The 20,098-nt window shown below is 39.9% G+C and overlaps 2 protein-coding genes across 4 annotated transcripts; one reads left to right on the top strand and one right to left on the bottom strand.

Annotated features, from left to right (window-relative positions):
- The first annotated feature begins 282 nt into the window (after positions 1 to 282).
- On the top strand, positions 283 to 14,004 carry LOC140314121 (uncharacterized). The gene is made up of 14 exons (XM_072392182.1): positions 283 to 412; positions 2,585 to 2,914; positions 3,037 to 3,345; positions 7,592 to 7,873; positions 7,963 to 8,116; positions 9,065 to 9,234; positions 9,336 to 9,617; positions 9,766 to 10,065; positions 10,153 to 10,437; positions 10,532 to 10,694; positions 11,978 to 12,138; positions 12,277 to 12,352; positions 13,470 to 13,497; positions 13,601 to 14,004. The coding sequence occupies exons 1-14, from the start codon at positions 346 to 348 to the stop codon at positions 13,748 to 13,750; spliced, it is 2,757 nt and encodes a 918-aa protein (XP_072248283.1). The 5' UTR covers positions 283 to 345; the 3' UTR covers positions 13,751 to 14,004.
- Positions 14,005 to 15,324: 1,320 nt separating this feature from the next.
- Positions 15,325 to 19,239, bottom strand: rrp8 (ribosomal RNA processing 8). Of its 3 annotated transcripts, none has more exons than XM_072392178.1 (8): positions 19,146 to 19,239; positions 18,854 to 18,971; positions 18,388 to 18,643; positions 17,349 to 18,207; positions 16,339 to 16,468; positions 16,149 to 16,255; positions 15,965 to 16,061; positions 15,325 to 15,469 (listed from the first exon to the last, which is right to left on the bottom strand). In XM_072392178.1, the coding sequence occupies exons 1-8, from the start codon at positions 19,217 to 19,219 to the stop codon at positions 15,356 to 15,358; spliced, it is 1,755 nt and encodes a 584-aa protein (XP_072248279.1). In that variant the 5' UTR covers positions 19,220 to 19,239; the 3' UTR covers positions 15,325 to 15,355. The 3 variants fall into 3 exon arrangements, with proteins under 3 accessions (XP_072248279.1, XP_072248281.1, XP_072248280.1); XM_072392180.1 differs by having other exon boundaries at positions 19,095 to 19,228; XM_072392179.1 differs by having other exon boundaries at positions 19,163 to 19,227.
- Between the last annotated feature and the right edge of the window lie 859 nt (positions 19,240 to 20,098).

Raw genomic sequence — 20,098 nt, 5'->3', positions numbered from 1 at the left:
CTGAGTAACTGAACAGACACAAGGAAGGAAACAAGGAAACGTGGCTCTGGGCATCTGAGAAGTGAAAAATGTAAGAGACAAGCAAAGCTACAAAAGAAAAAACTGCTTCAGAGAGAAAAAAGGGAGAAGTGGTTTTACACACAGCAGTGTATGTATGTGGTCATGTGCACATACAGTGTGTTGGTGTATGAGTGGCAGTAAACATGCACACACGTTAGTGTCAGCTGTAGAGGGTGTGCACCTACAACCATGAACCACAGAAAACACACACACACTCACTTTAAATACCCCTGTGCCTTACGTACATTTGGTGCATCCACCTCTGTGTCACTCGATGACACCATCATGGGATGTTCATGGCTGTTGGTTTTGGGTCTTATCCTAAATGTTGCTCATTGCTTGGAAATTCAGGGTAAGTCTGCAGGGTTACAACCTATCTGTGTCTGTCAACTGTTTATGAGCTTATCTTGGTGGACCTTAAGGTCTTATTTACCCTGTAGCATTTACAGTCCTCAGTGCTGCTGAACTTTTCCTACCTGATTACTCGAACTATATAAATGTACACAGGCAATAAAGCCAAATTATTAACTCTATATACTTATTTATACAATATATTACTAATGGCATGTTTGCATTGTCACTCTTGAGAGGAGTTTATTGTTATTGATCAGCTGGTTCACCTAAAACCACAGCAATTTCTTTACAGCCTTTTAAAACTAATATATGAGGGTTGTTAAGATTATTTACTCTGTGTAAGGGGAAAACCCTTGACAGCAGGCTACATTTATTTAGAGACCCCTCTCTTTACAGTCTTTGTTTCTGCAGAATCACTGAGACTTCCAGTTGGAGATGGAAGTTTAAACATAAGAAGAGCTTTTTCTCCTTAAGTTAAAAGTGTTATTTGTTTACCACATCCTCAGCCTGCAGAGGAAGACTTGCTGTGTGTCACTGCTGAACTGTTATTTGGTGAGAAAAAGAAGCCCCTGGGGTTCAGGAAATATGATGCACTGGATGAATGCATGGGTTATTTTTTTATTTTTTTGTCTCATTTATTGCTCAGTTTGTATCCTTAAGGCATTCCTTTCCCATTCTTGGCTGACATTTATTTTGGCAATAACCTGCAAGGGCATATGACTTATGGACCCAGTAGGCATAATTGAAGTGATACACAATATTTATTTCTCTCCTCTTAAAAGGTTTTGGAGGCCCTCCACATTGTTTCCATTTGCTGTGATATATAGGGAGACCCACAGAATTTCAGCTTTAACAGTGCTTGATGCAAACAGTTTAGTTTAGCCTGCAGCAGCTGGCTGCATACTTTGGTTTACAATGACTTTGCTCAGCAGCAAGTTGTCATCATTATACTCATCATGTATATAAAGCTGAGAAGAAGTTCTTGGCTTCAACTGACTGATAAAACAAACTGTGTCCTCAAGTGCACTTTGATGAAGTCAGCATAGGAACCAGAGTGAAGGAGATTTGGTATGCACTGCAGAAAGAACTGCACACTGTCCTGTCTGCAAGAGGTAAAGCCTGTCAGTGTCTATTAAATGCCCTTTCCACTGAAACCTCCCCTGAACTGTGGCTTATTTCTGCACCATGTGAAGGGAAGGGGTCTCTGCTGTCTGGGTAGGGACTTCTGGACTGTTTTCATCAACATAATGGGGTCCTCATTGAAAAAATACACTGAGAAGACCAGGCCTTTATTACCAAATGTCATTATGTGCAACAAAGTCCAGCTATTGTCTTCAGCCCTTTGAGTGTGGACAGTGTTTGTTTTCAGCCTCTCTTGCTGCATGACTAAGGGGACCAACATTGGCCCACTACTGTGTTTCAGGCTGAAGTAATCTGGTGAAAAAAAAAAAAAAAAGTAAATTTGCACACATTTGCTGCAGTAACTCCAGGGTAAGAAGTTAACACATTATGTTTCTGCAAATATCAATTATATATGCATTATAATTTTACATATATCACATATATATCAAATACCATTTTGTGTATGTGCACAACAGAGCTGTGTGGGTGGTAGTTCAATGAATTGGGTACCCTTTGCTTGTTGTTTCCTGAGTGAAACCACTGCTTAGTTTCAGCTATGGTCTTAGGATCGTAATGTGACTTGTGTAAAGGTGGAGTGGAACAGTCCCTAACCATGCTCCATCAAACTAGTTGTGGGTGGGGCTAGATTTGAGTGGAATGGAGGAGCAAGACTTATACTTACAGACAAACCAGGCAGGGGAGGAAGCAGAGATTTTAATATATTCCTTGATAACACCAAAAGGTTATCATTTTAGGCTATCGAGGCATCACTAGTCTGATTAGTCATTGGAAAGCTGTTATCATGAAAAAATGATTGAGGACCTCATTGCTGCAGTTAGTCGGCCTCATTCGTCATTGTTTCACTATTATTGAAAGACAATGGGACATTTGAAACTTTCACAGGCATAACAGCAGACATCTATCACTCTACAGTCAGTTCTCTCTGGAACAAGGCCAATTGCATCTTTGCCGGTGTTAACAATTTCAACTTTCAGATGAACTTCTGACCTCTCATTTTTACAAAGCATTGTTCTGCTCTGTTTTTCAGATTTAGGTACAGAGCCGACTCTTGTGATTTCTCGCAATGTTACAGCAGTCCTGGGGGAGGACGTGTACCTGAGCTGTATTTATGAGGGTGAGAGTCAGATCCAGAGTGCTGAGTTGAGACGCCAGATTGACTCCAGAAGTAAATTCAAGCGACTGGCAGGGTTTTCAAATGGGAAACCTTTTAGCCGTGATGGCTTCTCAAAGCCAGAATCTCCAACTAACCTCACAGTTCAGATGAGGGTGTCCAGTGTGGAAGCAGAGGGAAAATACAGTTGCCAGTTTGAATCGGAGGATGAGTCGTACTTGGGTACTGTGTTTGTCACTGTAGTAGGTAAGTAACTGATAGGGTTGTTGTACCCCATCCCTGATTTTAATTACTGACTAACTTCTAACTAATACTGACTAATGCTTTACTGGCTCAAGTCAACATTTAATTTGTGAATTCATTCCTAGCTCGGCCTTATATACAGATCCTGGTGAATGCAGAGACCAGAAATGACACTCACCATCAGTATGTATCATGCACTGCCAATGGAGGAAGGCCTATTCCCCAGATCAGCTGGTTGATTGGCGACCTCCCTCCTTCAGAGTACCCCTTCACTGTGGATGTGGCTGAAACTCTTCACTCAAATGGCACCTCCACCCTTAGCAGCATCCTCAGCTTCCCCACCCACCTGCAGGACGAGGAGTACGTGACCTGTGTGGTCAAACACCCGACCCTCCCAAACCCCAAACTCATAACAAGGAAGGTGGAAACGTACGGTAGGTGCAGATTCACAGCAGCACATATAAACGTTGCTGTGTTTGTGCTTCTGTCACCCGGCAGAGTAGCATCACCAGTGAGGGGTTTGCAATCAAGCATCATGACTCAGCATCTTACAACACTATAACTTTCTCCTGCTGTTCCTTCTCACTCTGCTCCACATACACATTGACAGACCATAAATCACTTCACACGGGGTAGCGCATTCACGTGGGAGTGCAGTGTTTCAGTGAAGTCGAGCAAGGGGAGCAAAAAAGCAGAACTAACACAATAACTTGAAAAAAAAATGCTGTGGTGCAGTGTACAACTTTGGTGGTTATATTGAACCATGCACATATTTAAAACACCAAAAAAACATGCACACCTGTTGACACAGTGAAACAACTTTCATCTTTAATCAGGTTCTTATACATCACAAAGTATTTGTAGCTGCATATGATCAAATAATAATGATAATAGTATTTACTATGAATGAAGAATAAATCATTGGCACCTTTACATTACAGTTCAGTGGTAAGATGGTAATAGTAGGGTAAAAGTCTGGTAATAAAGATGTAGTAATTAGGTCATTATAATGTAATTACACCCCCCCCCCCCCCTCCTCCCTCGTCATAACCTATCAGTAGTAATGGGTACACTGGGGTAATAGTAGTTTTAATGTTATACTGTGATCAAGGGCCAAAGACCAAGAGTAATATTGGGAAAACAAATTAAACAACGACAAGGCAAAACTATAGTAATATCTGAGTAATAATATGGTATCTTCCTTAAAAAGGGTGCTCATATCAGTATAGTATTTTGATAGGAAACTGGTAATATGGTGACATGATAATGAGGTACATAAACAGAATGATGTTTTCAAAATAGTTCAAGTTACAGTCAGCATATCTTAAAAATGTCAGAACAGAAGTTAAAACTGGTAATTGCAGTATCGTTGTAAAACGCAATCTTTTGTTTCCAGGAGTCACAAAGTGTGGTGTGGAGGTGATGATGAAGGACCCAAATGCAGATTATAAATTAAAACTTGATTTATTTCAAAGAACTGTAACAAAATAACGCAGCAAAGCCGAGATTAAAACAAAAATCTTAAGGAAAGAAAATGACTATGACTAAACCTAACATGAACATGGACAAACCTGATTCTAGCATGAATGACAGTGAGGATCTGACAATGAACATGAACCAACTGGGAGACCAAATACAGAGGAGGGTGATTAGTGAGTGAGTGCAGCTGATGACAATGAACACAGGTGAAGGGAGTGGAGCTGATGACGGAGAAGAAGAGAGACTGAGGATAGTTAGTAAATGGCAAGACTAAAAGAGAGACGTGACAAAAACACAAGACATGACCAGAAAAGGAAAAACATGACACCAGGTAATCCTGTTGAAAAAAAAGTATTTTTGCTTCAAGGTCCTATCTCGAAACAAGTTTCTTTGCAATAACCATGAATCAGAGCCGCAAGTTTGGTTTATAATAATATTAACATGACAGGTAGATGGTCAGATTACAGCCCTGGTTCACTGTTATTACTTAGAAACTACAACACCTCTTTCCAGGTAATGGTTATGCCTCTGGATGTTGCCATGAATTGTGGTGAAAATAGGAAATCTGTGAGTTTTAAGGGAACAGGTTCCGGCAACAAATATTTCATTTGTACAGCAGTAATTTGAAGCGAATAATGTTTGGCCGTAAGGAATACATTTAAGTACTGGTAGTCACCAATTTGAACTTCTTTCTCACCAGACTGAAGGTTGCTGATTTTAACACAAATTATTTTGTAAACATCATTCTTCACATCCATCTGACCATGTTGCCTGTTTCCTTAGCAAAATACTTAACTTCTATAACCATTTTATTGCAACCTTATTAAACATTACTCAACATTAGTTGCTCAGGTAAGAGAAACATTAGTTATCTCTCTTTAAGCATTTACATATAATATGTTTCTCAGATATTGGAAGAGCTCAAACTAGAGAAAGAACAGAGAACATAAACACTATTTAAAATGAATTCTAGTGCTTGTTAACTACCAGATGAACAAACCTGTTCATTAAGTTTGGTCATTTCAAACTAAGAAATCATTGTGTTATTTCCATTATTTTATGGCCCCATGTGGCTTAAAGCATCCACTTATTTACATGGTCTCTATAATGTTTCCACTACAGGTATAATGTCAACTAAAATTATATGCTTTAATAAAGCAATATATGACATTAAGAAACCAATGCCATGCAAACTGATGTAAACTGGACCAAAATAGACTTTAAAACCTTAATGCCCTCCTTTCAAGTAGCTCATAAACTCTGATTTTCCTCTCTGGTTTAATAAGTATGCAGTTTATTTGGTGGGAGAAGACTGAATGTGCAAGTTCACCTGCTTCCATACAGCATGAAGAGACTTACATGTGCTAGTGGTACTTTGCTTGGATGTTTAGTTTTTTTCTCTCTATTATGGATAGTACTGCATGGGAGATGCCTTTTCAGTACTATCGTAGCAGATATAATCTGTGGGCATAATAACTATCTCTCTTATGGATGGGGTCAAACCCGTTAAACTACTTGTGTGTAACTTCATGATTTCAATTTTGGCTCCAATGTTAACACATCAACTCTGTGAGATAGGCGTCCCAGCTGCATGCCATTCAATTCAGCACACGTGCACAGTTCACAGACAAAGCAGCACTGTGAAGCCAGCACAAGTCCTGCACAGTTCACTACACTTCCTTGTTCAGTGAAGAAACAAGTCGTTTTTAGATCTGTGGGAATGAACGTCCAAACAAAAGACAAGTATATCCCCTCTGTGTCCACAGATGGAATATCCACATGCATGGATTATGAATTAGTGAGCAGGTTTATAAAACATCCTTGCCAGTGTACTCTTGGCTCTCTCTTTTTTTCTCTCTCTAACTGGAGGTCCTCAGTTGTTATGCTCACCCTGAAAAGATTTAAAAGACTTATATCTCAGGGCTCGAATACACCAAGCCAGTTGTTAACTAGAGATAACCCTGGTTGTTCAGCACGGTGAATCAGCTTTAGAAGTTAATGTGACATTACATGTGCTATTTTTCCTTCTGCTCTGTGCTTTTGTCAGAGGACCTAACACATCAGAAGCAGAATGTCTCTTTACTCACATATTCCACAGCATTATTCCACCGCGTTGGACATGCTTTAGTCAATACTCTATCATGTATGTATACTAGCACAAGAACGCTGGTCAAGTTAAATGACCAAGTAGAGCTGTAACTGTAGTTTGAATCAACTGTGCATGTAATTGTGTTGAATTACTCTGCACACACAGACACCAAACACACATGGAAGTTGTGTGCTCTGTCTTTGTGTCACTAAAGTTTCACAACACGCTGCAATGATAAACAGCTGATTCTGCACACATTTAAGAAATACTGACAGCATAAGGAAAGACATTAGCTGTATGCTTACCATGCAGTTGAAAAATGTAATTTCTCTTCTATTCTAATTTCTCTTCTACTCTCAGCAGAGGTGTAACTGTTTATTCAGTAGCAACCTTGCATGTAAAGCAATGATTTAAAAGCTTAAATCATAATGTGCTTTTGAAATGGTCCTTATAACCGCACTTTAGGTTGTCCAGACTCCTGCATGGATACAGTAAATGTTTATTTGGTGGACTGTATGGTAACTATCCCATTAGCATGAGCCAGGCCAGTCAGCTCATTTGTCCACCATAAATTTAGACTCCACTGAATCACTACTGCCTAGGTAATTTTCTAACTGCTGTGGTTAAATCCACACATAACTGTAGGTGTTAACAGATGGAACTTTTAAAGCTGGAGTGTGTTAACTCCCCAACACCCAAGCTATTATCAAGTGTTTGCTAACCTCTTTTATTCATTAGGGATGCCTGACTATTGCATGACACCACAACTTTTATGTATTTGATAACAGACTCTGATCTCTGCTGGTTCCTGGTATTATAGCCTGTGGTTCTCCCAGCTTTGGTTGGACAGCAGCTGGTCCAGACATCTGCTCTCAGCTGCAGCTCAGCCAACAGATGGGACAGGTGATAAGCCTAAGTCAGCACTCTCCAAAACCCAAGCAGAAGCCCCTTTTGGCCCATGTTTAGCTAACATTCAGCTCATCCGGCCCCAGCTTCCTATTGAACAAAAACACCCTGAGCCTCTACTTGCTATCTGACTTTTTAATTTGCTGGAATAAACATTAGGAGCTTGAGGAAGAATAACTCTTCTCGCCTTTCTTCCTGCTTCTCAGCAAGGCCAACTGTGACCATTAAAGCAGAGATGGTACAACAAGGAGGAAATGATTCCTGGGTGGTCTCTTGCATTTCATCCGGAGGGAGACCTGACACTAACATCACTTTGGCTTTGAACACAACGGAAGAGCTGCAGAGAGAAAATGCCAAATACTCAGACATGCAGATACTCTCAGTGTGTCTCCCTGCAACAGAGTACGAGGGTCACAGCATCACCTGTATGTTTAATCACTTGAAATTTACAGACATCGAGTCAAGACTCATAACACTGCCAACTTTTTGTGAGTATATCTAATATTTGTAAAAAAGAACTTCTGATGCTTATGAGCTTAAAGCTGCTGAAAACAGAAATGTCTTCTTATATTTGCAGATTTGTCAGGAGTTCAATCTCACTCAGAAGTGGGACGCAGCAGTCATGACTTTATGGGAACTGAATTTTTAGAGCTGCAGGAAGGAGAGAGTGATGTCGTTATCAGCCTCAATGTCACAGGGAATGTGCCCCGCTACAATGTTATCTGCAAAAAGTAAGAAAAATGAGGTGATAAAGGAGCATCTATTTAACTTAAGGGAGGCTACAGCCAAAACTGTGATAATGGTGACTGCATGAAAGCAGAGAGCCTTTGGTAGCAGTTGGAATTGTGAAATGTGTCATGTTAAGCAGGGAAGATTATGACACAATGCTACTGAGATTCATCATGGTAAAATGTAACAGCTAAAAGTCAGGGCATCATTTCTATTACCATTCAAGACTTCTGACTTTCCTGAAGTGCATTCAATTTCTGGAGCCTACCTGAAGGACCACACGATCTGCCTCATTTTGTGATATTGTTACATTGTCATGCTGAGATTTTTTTTCCTGCAGTGCCATCATTTCCTTATTTTTTTATTTCAGTCCATCAGGTTGACGGTAAAGATTACCTTGTGACTTCAGCATTCTGGTTCTATTTTCTGTGTGTTTTCACTTCTCACAACAAAACAACAAAAAAAAGATTAAATTAAAAAATAACATTAATGTTCCTATTTTTTCTCGTGCACATATAGACTGAAACAACCTTCACATCCTGTAGAGGATGTGGTGACAGATTTGGTGGCACAATACCACATGTGACAGACAGCAGGAACCAGATTTAGACATATGTTCAAGAATGTTTTATTGTTTACATGACTTGTCACGATATCATGTTTTTAAGTACAGCAAAAGAATTACCAATGATATTATTACATTATCTGTAGAAAATGTAAATCTGTCAGTCAAATTCACCTTTTTTACACTTAGACTTAACAAACCGTGTAAAAGCTACAACATGAATTGAAAATTCACAAGGTCTAACATCTTCCATCAACAAGATGAACTGAAACAAATCACCTAAAATTTTCATGTGCAGTTAACACAATGTTTGATATCACTATTTTCATATTAGAGAAACATTCAAGCAGAAACATGAACTCCTCTTTGTGTATTTGCCCTGCAGAGATAATGGACCCTTGCCTGAGGGTGTGGAGCTGGTTGACAGAAGCCTCACATTTCAGGGTCCCATGGAGTATGAGCATGCTGGTCTGTATAAGTGTGACTTCTCTTATCACCACCTTGAAACAACGCTGCGGCTTAATGTCACAGTCAAACTTCAAGCTGAACAGCTTGGTAGGTGAAACTTTTTCCAGAGACTGAATCTATGTTGAATTTCTTCTTCGTTTTACTGTAAAATTTGATGGGGAACCTTCTCTCCACACCCTTCCTCTCAGTTCCTCCTACGATCAAAGTTGATCTGCGGAGTGAAGATGGACGCAGGGTGATTGAGTGTGTAGCAGCTGATGCTGTTCCTGCAGCCAATGTGTCTTGGCGTCTACCAGATGATGTTTCTGTGGACTTTTGGTTAAATTCCACCGCTTATAATGAAAGTCACTCTGTCAGGAGAGTTGTACTCCTCCCTGCCTGCTTGCCATGGGAGCTCACTGCAGTGTGTGTGATAAATCACCCAGCGTTTCAGGAACCAGAGAACAGAAGCGTAACACTCCCTTTTTGCGGTATGTACTACAAATCAGCCAATGGATCATTTTGGTTTCAGAAGGAAAATGATAAGTTTTTTAGATTGGCCATAATCTATGTGCACCATAGATTTGATCTTTTACTCAAATGAAACTTCCTGTTGTTCAACTTTCTTATCTCATGCAGATCGCCCCAATATCACCATCAGCTCAAGCACTGAGTGGAAAGATGGTCAAAAGTACAGAAAGGTGCTCTGCTCTGCAGTCAGTGTTGCTTCTGCTGCAGCCATAAGCTGGCAGGTTGGAAAGGAGAACACGAACATCAGTGATCTGATGGAGACAGAAGTCCAGGCTGGGGGTTTGGTGTTGACCCGCAGCTCTGTGCAGTTCCTGTCCTCTCTGTATGCTGGTCAGAATTTGACTTGCATAGTGAAGCATCCAAGCCTGGAGACAGCAGAGAAAAGAACAATTTGCATTCCTGTGCACAGTGCGTTGGCTCATTCTTAGAAACATCTCTTTCCTTGATATACACAGCTGCTAACCCCCTTCCTGCTACCCCTTTTTTCTTTTTCAGAAGCCCCCCGGCTGAGTGTGTCTGTGGTGAGACATCAAGACTCCCCTCGCTGGCTGGCAGTGTGTGACTGCAAAGGAGAGAGTGTCGGAACAAACCTTGCCTGGGTCCTTCCTGAAAATGCCAGGGGTGAAACATTCCTGCACACTGATTATGAAGGACACATAACGAAAGTCAGGCTGACTTATCAGTTTCCTCTGGCTCTTCATGAGGGACAGGAGCTGACCTGTGTGTATAAGTTTGAACATGGAATCACAGAAAAGAGGACTGTTAAAATCCCCAGATACTGTAAGTAAACGAGACAAGTAAAAATTCACTCAAATGCATGGAGAATTCCAAAGATACAAAGTTCACAATCAATAATCAACTGCTTTTTCCGCAGATATCTCATCTGTGAGAGTCCTGAACGACACGACTCCTCTGCAAAGTCGTTTCAGTGGTCAGCCTGTCATATATAGACTGTCTGTCCACGAGAAGCATCACAGCCAGAAAATACTGCTCAAAGTTGAAGGCAATGTGCCAGAGTACAGTATCGATTGTCGAAGGTGGTGTATCTTAAACAGATGGGCTGTGGTATAAAATGTAAATAAAAACAGAATGCAATGACTTGAAAATCATTTACACCCTGTAATTTACTGACACTAGTACAAAGAAACATCAGAAAAGAAACAGTGAAACTAAGAAACATTGTTTGATCTTCAGGCCTGCAGGTAGTACGGCATTAAAAACAGACACGATTTAGTTGTTGAAACTACTGCATGGACTTGGGAACACCTCGGAAAACCATCAGAGAACAGACATGATCACTTAATCCACAAATGCAAATGAAATCTCTACCATGCAAAGAAAAAAGGAAATACACTACCAGTCAAATGTTTTTACACACCTAATTATAAATGAATGTGTAAGTGTGCTCAAACTTTGACTTCCTTTTATATTACTATGGTAAATATGCCCCATCCCACATTTTGTGAAACATGTTGCTGATAAAATGAAAAATGTTTTATTTTTTATTAGAAAGAGGCTTTAAAGGATTTTTGCCTGATTGCAGATCTATAAATCAGTCTACCAAAATGAAAACAGACTTAACAGTTCTGCCTGCAATGACACAATATTAGCAAATACTTGCATTCTGTTTCAATTTACATTTCACACAATATATCAACTATTTTGGAGATAATCTAGAGCACTTAATCATGATTAGGAAGCACATGTGAACACAATGTGCTGAATGAAATTCAATCTTCCTCCCAAAACTTAATTAAACAGCATCATCCTGAAAATATTAACTTGACTTTTTCCAAAACATGGATGTCATGGTAAATAATTTAGCTAAATAAACTGGTGTTAGCTTAACTTTGTTTAAAGTCTGAAAATAGTGGGAAACAATTAGTTTGGTATTGTGTAAATGTAAAATGATCAACTTTGAGTTGATTTGTAAAGGTAAAATGTCATGTCCTGCTTATGAAGTGTTGTGTTTTCAGCCATTATGATAAGCTAACCAGCTGTGCCACTTTTCTAAGAAATTGTCTGGTCCATAAAATTTGACTCTTTTGTAATTGTGGGTTTTAAAAAAATCTAATATAAAATGATTATGTAAACTTTAGAGATGACAATACAAGCATTTTGTCACTGTTAGAAATCCAGCTAGCTGCTCCTTTGTTTCATGGCTTCAGGCAAAGTTATGTTAACTGGGTTTAGCTTCCTATTTTCTAAAAGAGAGAGTTGTCAGCTGATGACATTTTTAATTAACCCCTAATAACACAGCAAAATAAAAGTATATTTCACAAAATGTTGAACCTATTGTTTAATGTCATCTGTGTTTTAGGAGTGATGGCTCTATTGTTCAAATGGATGGGGCTGCAATGATCCTCCAGCCAGAGCTCTTCGGGCAGAATAAAGGCCTGTACATCTGTTGGGCTTATTTCTATCACCACAAGGCCACAGTCAACATTCAAGTGGAGGTCATGAGTGAAGATGAGCAGTTTAGTAAGTATCTGTGACATGTTTACTTGAAACCATCTGATTCTATCAGCATGCTGAGGTGTGTTAACAGCTCAGTCTTGGCTTTCTTGAGATGTATGACGTATCTGTGATGTATTTGTGGCTTTATTTAATGTTTTGCAGTGCTGGTAACGATGATCTGCACCTCTTCAGCCGCAGCCATCCTTCTTATCTTTGTCGTCGTTCTCTGCATTTGCTGGTGAGTTCCAACGGTGTCAACTAGGCAGGTGATGTGCTGATGTGTAAATGAGGCCAGCGCTGTCAGAGCAATACAAGACAAGATAAAAACAGGATGCATAGATTGTTACCCCAACTCACCAACCACGCTCCTCAACCAAGCATAGTTATTCACAAACAGGAAGTACTGTGGCTGAAGCAGACAGGTGGCACCACCACCGCAGCTTTGTGTAGGAAGACAGGTAGAAAATGTTCATGCGAATAACAGATTTATTCTCCAGTTTCCTGCTTTGGCGTTTCGCAGTGTTACTTTTGGCCATTTCTGCAGAAGACTGCTGATAGCTGGCCCATTATCATCACTGCCACATTACAAAAGCCAAGGTAAAGGAATCAGAGAATCCATATGTTCGGAAGTTGTTAATATAATGAAACTCAAGCTCACATTAATCAGTCTAAAACATCCACACTTGAATCTCTTGATGATGTTTCTCTTGGAAAAAAGTTGTTAGATCAGCTATTTTACAACTGATGAGGGACATCTGTCAAAAACCTACAACTGGTAATGGTTTTTGCCTGCAGAAATTTCCAGTGCAGGCTGTTTGTAAAGCTGCACAAGAATGGTTTGCAACTTGTTGAAATAAGCCTGCCACCTGCAAGAATATTTGGTCAGAGTGCCATTGACTGGAAAAGTCTCTTTCTTTTTATTCCTTACTTCAGTGGGAAGGTTCTGTCAGGTCAATTTGTGAAGGTCAGTCACCCAGTGAACAACAAGAAAACATGACGCCCCAAGAGGAGAACTATTTTGAGACTTGTTCCAAGTCCCCTCACCCTCCCCTCCGCTACTGGGAACACTATGTCAGCAGCAGGCCATCACTTGGTTGATGTCACTAAGGTCATAATACAAAAAGTGAGCTGCTACTCAAGATCAATGATAAGGACTTGGGTCACCACTGCTATCCATTTACATTCATGTGGCACGCAATCCATTCAACCCTGCAACTTGCCTCTAAGAGTTGATTCTGTGTATTATTATATCACAGTGCCATCTAGTGGCAAACAACAATTCTCCCAAAAGTCATTAAAAAAAGATGACTTTTCATTTTTAATTCAAGCTTTTTTTGTTTTTGTTTGTTTCACAGCAAAAGAAACAACAGGAAACAGTACAAGGTAAGCATCAGCTGACATGTTTATTCAAGGTTTAGCTTCATAATACTTTGTGTTTATCTATTCTAACCATTCTGTTTGTATCCGTTGCTGAACACTAACTCAGCAGCGGGAGTCTCTCTCGGCCTTGGCAACTCTGATGCAGGAGCCCGGCTCTCCTGGGGTGAAGAAGCCAGCAGCAGCGACAGAGGAGAGTAAAGAGTACACTCAGCTGGTCAGTTACTCCATAGTAGTCGACGTTAAGAGTACAGTGTGAAGATAGAGGTGCTTTTTTAGGGTTTCATGTCTCACATTCAGCTTTAGCAGGAACTGCAGCACTGTGGATTTTGTTTTTTTCTTGAAGTTTTACTGTGTTTTTGTATGGATGTATCATTTAAAGTGAAACTGATATGTTCTGAGCTTTTCCATAGACTGGCATTAATGATTTTGAAAGCGTAAAGTTTGCACTCTGTTTAGTCATACTTGAATTTTGCGTCTTGTTTTATGCACATTGTATTTTGTATTTCCCAATAAAGTCATACCAACATCCTTTTCCTCCATCTTTCCACTATGTTAAAACACATCCACATTTCAAGAAATGGGCAAGATGGCTACCAGACTTGACCTTGTGGTATTCTGAGATACCTAAATGAGTGTGGGCCATCTGCTGTGACAACAGTAGCCATGCTATACTTAAATTCTAACACAGTGTACAGCTGCAGACCGTCTGAACTGCAGCTGCCCACTGCTGTATTGAATGGCAGCATTGTTGCACCCTCTTGTGGCAAATTATTACACATGCACCCAAGTAAATTCTTCTCCACACTGATCAGCAACATTAAAACCACTGATCGGTAAAGTGAGTTCATGTTGTTACACTCAAACTTTCTTCTTGGAAAACCTGCTCCCTGCTTTTCAAATTCATTTTTCTTAGACACTTACCAACTAATGAAACATTTTTGCAGACCAATTGACAAAGAGCAACAGCATAAGACATGCATTTATGCAGGCAAATGTTTGGGCACCCTGATCAAAATATCTGCTTCTGTGTGTAGGTGTACAGAGTAATAACTGATCTGTGTGAATCTAATGGTTAAAGACTTTCTGCTATAATTACATTTTAATGGATTGTTTTTATTTTGCACAATTTTACATGATAAAAGGATAATAAAAAAAAAGAAAAACGCTTGAGATAAACAGTCAGGTAACTTTTGCTTTGGTCTCAATAATCAACTTGTCAGGGTTATGGCTTATTGTTGCATGGCTCGGCAGTGACGACCATCAACATATGGTGAGGCCTTCTTTGGCTGCTCTGGACCACATTTATGTAATGACCCACCTGAAGAGCCGGTGACAGCTTTTTAACCTCAAGACTCACTTTTTTTATTCAGCCTTTAACTGAGTTTCATATGATTTAATCTTTTTTTATTCATTTATCATTTTTGCTAAATGACTACATTGGGAATTTTTTCTCTTCTTTTTATGCACTTCCTGCTTTTTAATCTGACTGATGAAGATAAAATACAGCTTTCAGGCTGCAAAGGCCAAAGGGACACTCCTCAATATTGACAATGGACCTTTTCAAGAGGCACAAAATGAGGGCTCTGCTATAGTCAACCAACTCGAATCCAGTCGAAAATCTACTGAACCTTAAAAGGAGCAGAAATGTAACAGAACCAGAAGCTTTCTTAAAAAAGAAAACAAGAACCGAAAGACTTTGCGGCCACAGAACGATGATTGCAAAAAATGTCAAACTGTGACTGATGATTTCATGCCACTGTTATCGAAAGCAAATCTGTATTACTTCATAAATATTGTTGACGCAAGACATGAAATTTGTTTATATACTGATTTACACAAGCTTACAAATCCTTTATTGGTATCATCTTTTCTTGTACACACAGGGCTTCAACTGCAGTCCATATTTCTTCACGTTTTTTGGAGCATTTCCTGTCTTCACAAATTCAAAAGAGTAGAAATGAGTGTTTTCAGTATCCTGAAAGAAAAAAAAGGAGATAAAACAACAGTTATTATCGCTGGCTAACTGAAATACCCAAACTAATGTCCTGGATGTGCTCAAAGTCTTGTTCATTTACATGTTTTAAATTTAACCGTCTGTTTGTTGCCAACATTAAACCAGTTCACTGAATGTTCTTTTCAACCTGTGGTTTCCTGCCCACAGCACCCCGAGCTATAAATTATAAAACATGCAGCTGCCAACCACCGACTCTCAAGAGACCTCTTAAAAAGAAAAATAAATGATCGCAGCCGTATTCACAGTCAAAGTTTTTGTGTATCTATGTATATTTCTTTTGGATTTGGAAACTAAAGTGTAAACTACAGATGACTGTGCAGCTCACTAACGCTGGCTTCTTGCCAGTCTGAGCTTGTTGTTTCATGTGAAAACAGCTGTGACAATGCATGCACAAACACGATTAATGTGTAATAACAGGAAATGTGGTCCACGATGTCATCTTGTTTGTTGCTTCACCTTGGACACCATCTTGAATCCAAGACTTGCCAGTGCAGAGGTGAAGTTCCGCTCGTTGTCGAATCTACTCGCCACTTCTGCGACTTTGAGGACCCCCCTGTGGAAATTGGGCACAACCAGTTAAAAATACAACACACTAGCAGAACCAAACACTCATATGAATAATACATATTATGTCCTTTACCCCATTCTTAAGACTCGATTGGCCTCTGTTAAGAAATCTGCAAGGTTGGTCCCCATGAGAGAGAGACAAAACACAGCGATGTCCACAGAGCTGTCACCGAGAGGCACCTGCGCAGGCACACTCAATTACTTTCTTTAACCATCACAGAAAGACAAACAGTACAGGGATGACCGAACAGAGAGACACTCACGTTGGACATGTCGCAGACCGTGACGAGCTCGCAGGTAGCTGCCAGGTCGAAGCTGTGCACTTTATTCTTAACGCTTCGTGCTATTTTACAGTCACCGCAGCCAAAGTCTGCAACCACCAGAGAGGAAGATCTGCAACAAAAAAAATCTGTTTTCGACTGGAATCTCACAATCTAGACAGGAACGGTGTAAATGTGAACCTCAGAGGTTTTCTTTTCACAAACTGCTGATGTTAACAAGGACCTCCTCTCACAGCATCAAAATGAAGCATCGATTAAACACCCACAGAGCTGAATTAGGCTCCTCAATGTCAGAGCGTCTTCAGCACAGTCATATGTTGCATTTACTCTTCACTGCAGACAAACAATGCTGTTAACTGGAGTTTAAAGTGGACACGAGGGACGATGTTTATTCCTTTTAGTTGGAACTTTGAGAAGACCCCTTCCGTTCCCCACTTCATCATCACACTTCTCATGAAGTCTAACCATGAATTATGTCATTTCTTAAATTAAATTCAAACTCTTTTAAGAGCTCATGTTTTTACATTCACAGGTTCATTCATAATGTTGGGATGCAAACCTCTCATAAGCCTCTATCTGAAAAGCTGTTAAAGCTAATGTTTCTTTAAGGCCACACTGCAGACAGACCCAGTGAAACTAGATGATGAACTCTAACTCTGATCCTGTGCACTTAGTAATTGTCTGGTAATGCTAACAAAAAGCCAGCTGAGTTTAGGTTACACTGGTCTGGTCAACACAGCAATAAACTGTGGGTGCACAATCAAAGCCACTGACAAGATTAACCACATTAAGTCACGCGACATTTTAGATTTCTTTTTTACAGTCGTGCAGACACACAAAAAAGAGAAAAAGTGAGACTGTTTTCTCCTGCTGCAAATGTCAACCTTTTAACTTATGACACCTGCTACAAAAGATTCTATAAAGAGACTATTTCAGAGGGATCTCATCCAATGAAACTTAAAAATATCAAAGCAACAACGAAGTTATCTCACTTTTTCCGAATGTAAGAGATGATGGCATCCACCGGATTCGTGGGCCATCTCTGAACCTGTGCTGTGTAGCCTTTGTGGTAAACCCAGAAGGCCTGCGGGTCCTGCTGGAACATCCGCTTCGCCTCACCGCTGGACGTACTGTACAAAACTTCATTAATGTAGCGGAAACGAGCCGACTCCAGCCGCTGCTCCATGCGGGACCGGAGCGAGTCGGAGCGGCTTTGTTTCACCTCCTCCTCGGGCGCCGCCGGTTTGTCTCCCTGCTCTGCTGGACTCTCCTCCTGCCTGAGGAGCATCTTCTGCAGCTTCTGTCTTTTCAGGCTCTGTTCTTTACTCCGCTCAGATTTCTGTCTTATTGTGAGGAACTCCCGCTGCTCGTTTGCGATCTCCATTTGAAGTTCATCTATTTTCTGTTTAGATCCATCAGCAGAAGATTCAGATGCTCTTTTGTCAGCTTTGACACTCTTTGTTGGTTTCTCTGCTTTCTGCTGCGGCTCCTCTGACACCGGAGTGTCCTCTTCTGTGTTTTTCCTTTTCGGTGGTTTATGCTGCCTTTCCTTCTTCTTCTTCTTCTGCATTGTTTTCTGACTGACGTTTTCACTGTTCTCGACGCTTTTTGAATGTAGTTTGACTTCTTCCTTTGGCCCCTGTGTATCAGTCTTTGCTGTGTTCATGTCCTCCTCAGGTTTACTCTGGCGGTATTTATTTTTACATTTCCTCTTGTTCTTCATCTTGTTTTTCCACCGTTGTCTGCTAATTTTCTCCATGCTCTGTGGTTTGTTTACGTTGACTTCTGCAGATTCTGAGATCTCTTTATCGTTTTTCTCTCCAGCGGGTGTGTTGTTTGAGTTTGGAGCACCTTTAAGAAGACAGAAAATACTTTTCAGTCCTTTTGTTCCAAGTAGACAGGTTGGAAACATTCAAAGGCTTTTATAGGAGTAATGGAGAATATCTTGAATATAGTTTATATCATGCCCTCATCTCAGCTGTTACATAAAACTAAATGTAGGCATGCAGATGTAATCCATTAATTACTCACCAGATTTGTTTCCTTTCTTCTTCTTTTTTGGCACAGGATTATCTTCTTTGACAGTGTGATCGAGGTCTCCATTCTCTTGCTGCTCCTCTGATCTCTCCGCACGCTTTCTCTTTTTCCTTCTCTTCTTCTTCTTGTGGGATGGAGCTGCTTCTGTCTCACTCTCACTGTCCTGCTGATGGTTGCTGCTCTTCCACTCTGGTACCGATCCCAGTGTCTGCAGGGTCCGCAGCAGGCTCTTTTTCCCAACAATTCTGGACTAATGAGGGGCGTGATAATAATAGAAATTAGGCTGATGTGCATACTAACGTTTAGCTGGGTTGTACTGCCAAACTCAAAACAGATTTATTTCTGAAGCTCTGAAGAAGACACATCAAAGTGATAATCTACAAGCACATTTCAAGTTTTTACTTTGTGGCTCTGGTGACGATTTGATAAGCAAAGCAATAAAATAAATAAACGTATCTACCTTCCCATTTGGGCTGCTGTTTGCCTTCTGCGTGTGTTCGAGGACGGTTTTCGTCAGGATTTGGGAGTTTTGTTCATCATTCCAGTCTTCATCCTCGTTAAACATGTTTACGTGAGCTCTGTAAAAAAAAAAAAGCACACATATAACAAGCTAGAATCACGTCCTCTCTGTCAAATAGCAAACTCTGCTACTTTATATCCTAACCAGCACATATTTGATGCAGGAAAAGGAATCGGCTTACGTGTTAAACAGATTAAGTTGTTAGAAGTTGAAAACGTATTCTTTACTCAACGTGTAATTCGTAATTACATGTAATAAAAGCAGATATGTCTTGTAAGATGCAAAAGCCACGTTGGTTTGGGTCATGTGCGTCGCGGAAGCAAAACAGAACTACAGCGCACTCTGATGACGTAGAATACACCCGAGACATCTGGGATATGATGTTTTTGTCACGTTTTCGTGAACTACACACGCACACAATAATGTTTTGTTTCATATTACAATTATTATCATACAATACAGGAAGACTATTTCCATGTTACCACCTGTGAGATTTAGTCTTTCCACCTTGTATTGTACCACTTGTTGATTTTTTTTTAAATTCAATTTCAAAGTTCAATCCAAAAAAATAAAAATCTACCCGGAAAAAAAGTGTTGACGTTTATTTTGGTTAACTCTGCAATAAATAACAATAAACATTACACATCTCCAGCAGGCTATAACACTAAAATAAGTTATGGTATGGATTATTTCCTTCTGAACATACAGATGGTTTTTACAACCTTAACCATGACTTTGTAAATGCCTTAAAAATAAAGAACATTTTCAAAAATCATCTGTGTAAGGGTATTATCTTTAAATTAGCTCTAGTCTGGTTATGTATGGTTAAAGGAATTAGCACAATCTGAAACTACATAAAGTGTGTAATGAGTTGTCATTATGGCTACCACGAGGGATAGTGCCTTTGAACTTGGGTGGATCTCAGCAACTATGCATTATATTTTGTTGTGCCAACAGAAAGTCTGAGTACCAGTAAAAGCAAGTAATAAATACTTATATTAACACACGGGGAAGTAATTATTTTTTCCTCTTGTTCTGCTGGCTGTTGAGTTTGATCAATGTTCTTTAATGCAGTCCTATTATATTTTGCCTTTGCATGCTGCTGTTATCCACATAAAATGTAATTAAAGATAACGAAAAAACATGACCCGAGGCGGTGAATATTTGACATGTTGTTATCTGCGT

The sequence above is a fragment of the Leuresthes tenuis genome, unplaced genomic scaffold (genome assembly GCF_036924035.1).
Source record: "Leuresthes tenuis unplaced genomic scaffold, fLeuTen1.0.hap1 SCAF_9, whole genome shotgun sequence".
Taxonomy (NCBI): domain Eukaryota; kingdom Metazoa; phylum Chordata; class Actinopteri; order Atheriniformes; family Atherinopsidae; genus Leuresthes; species Leuresthes tenuis.
Note: the sequence above shows the minus strand (reverse complement) of the source record. Positions and strands in the feature narration are given on the sequence as shown.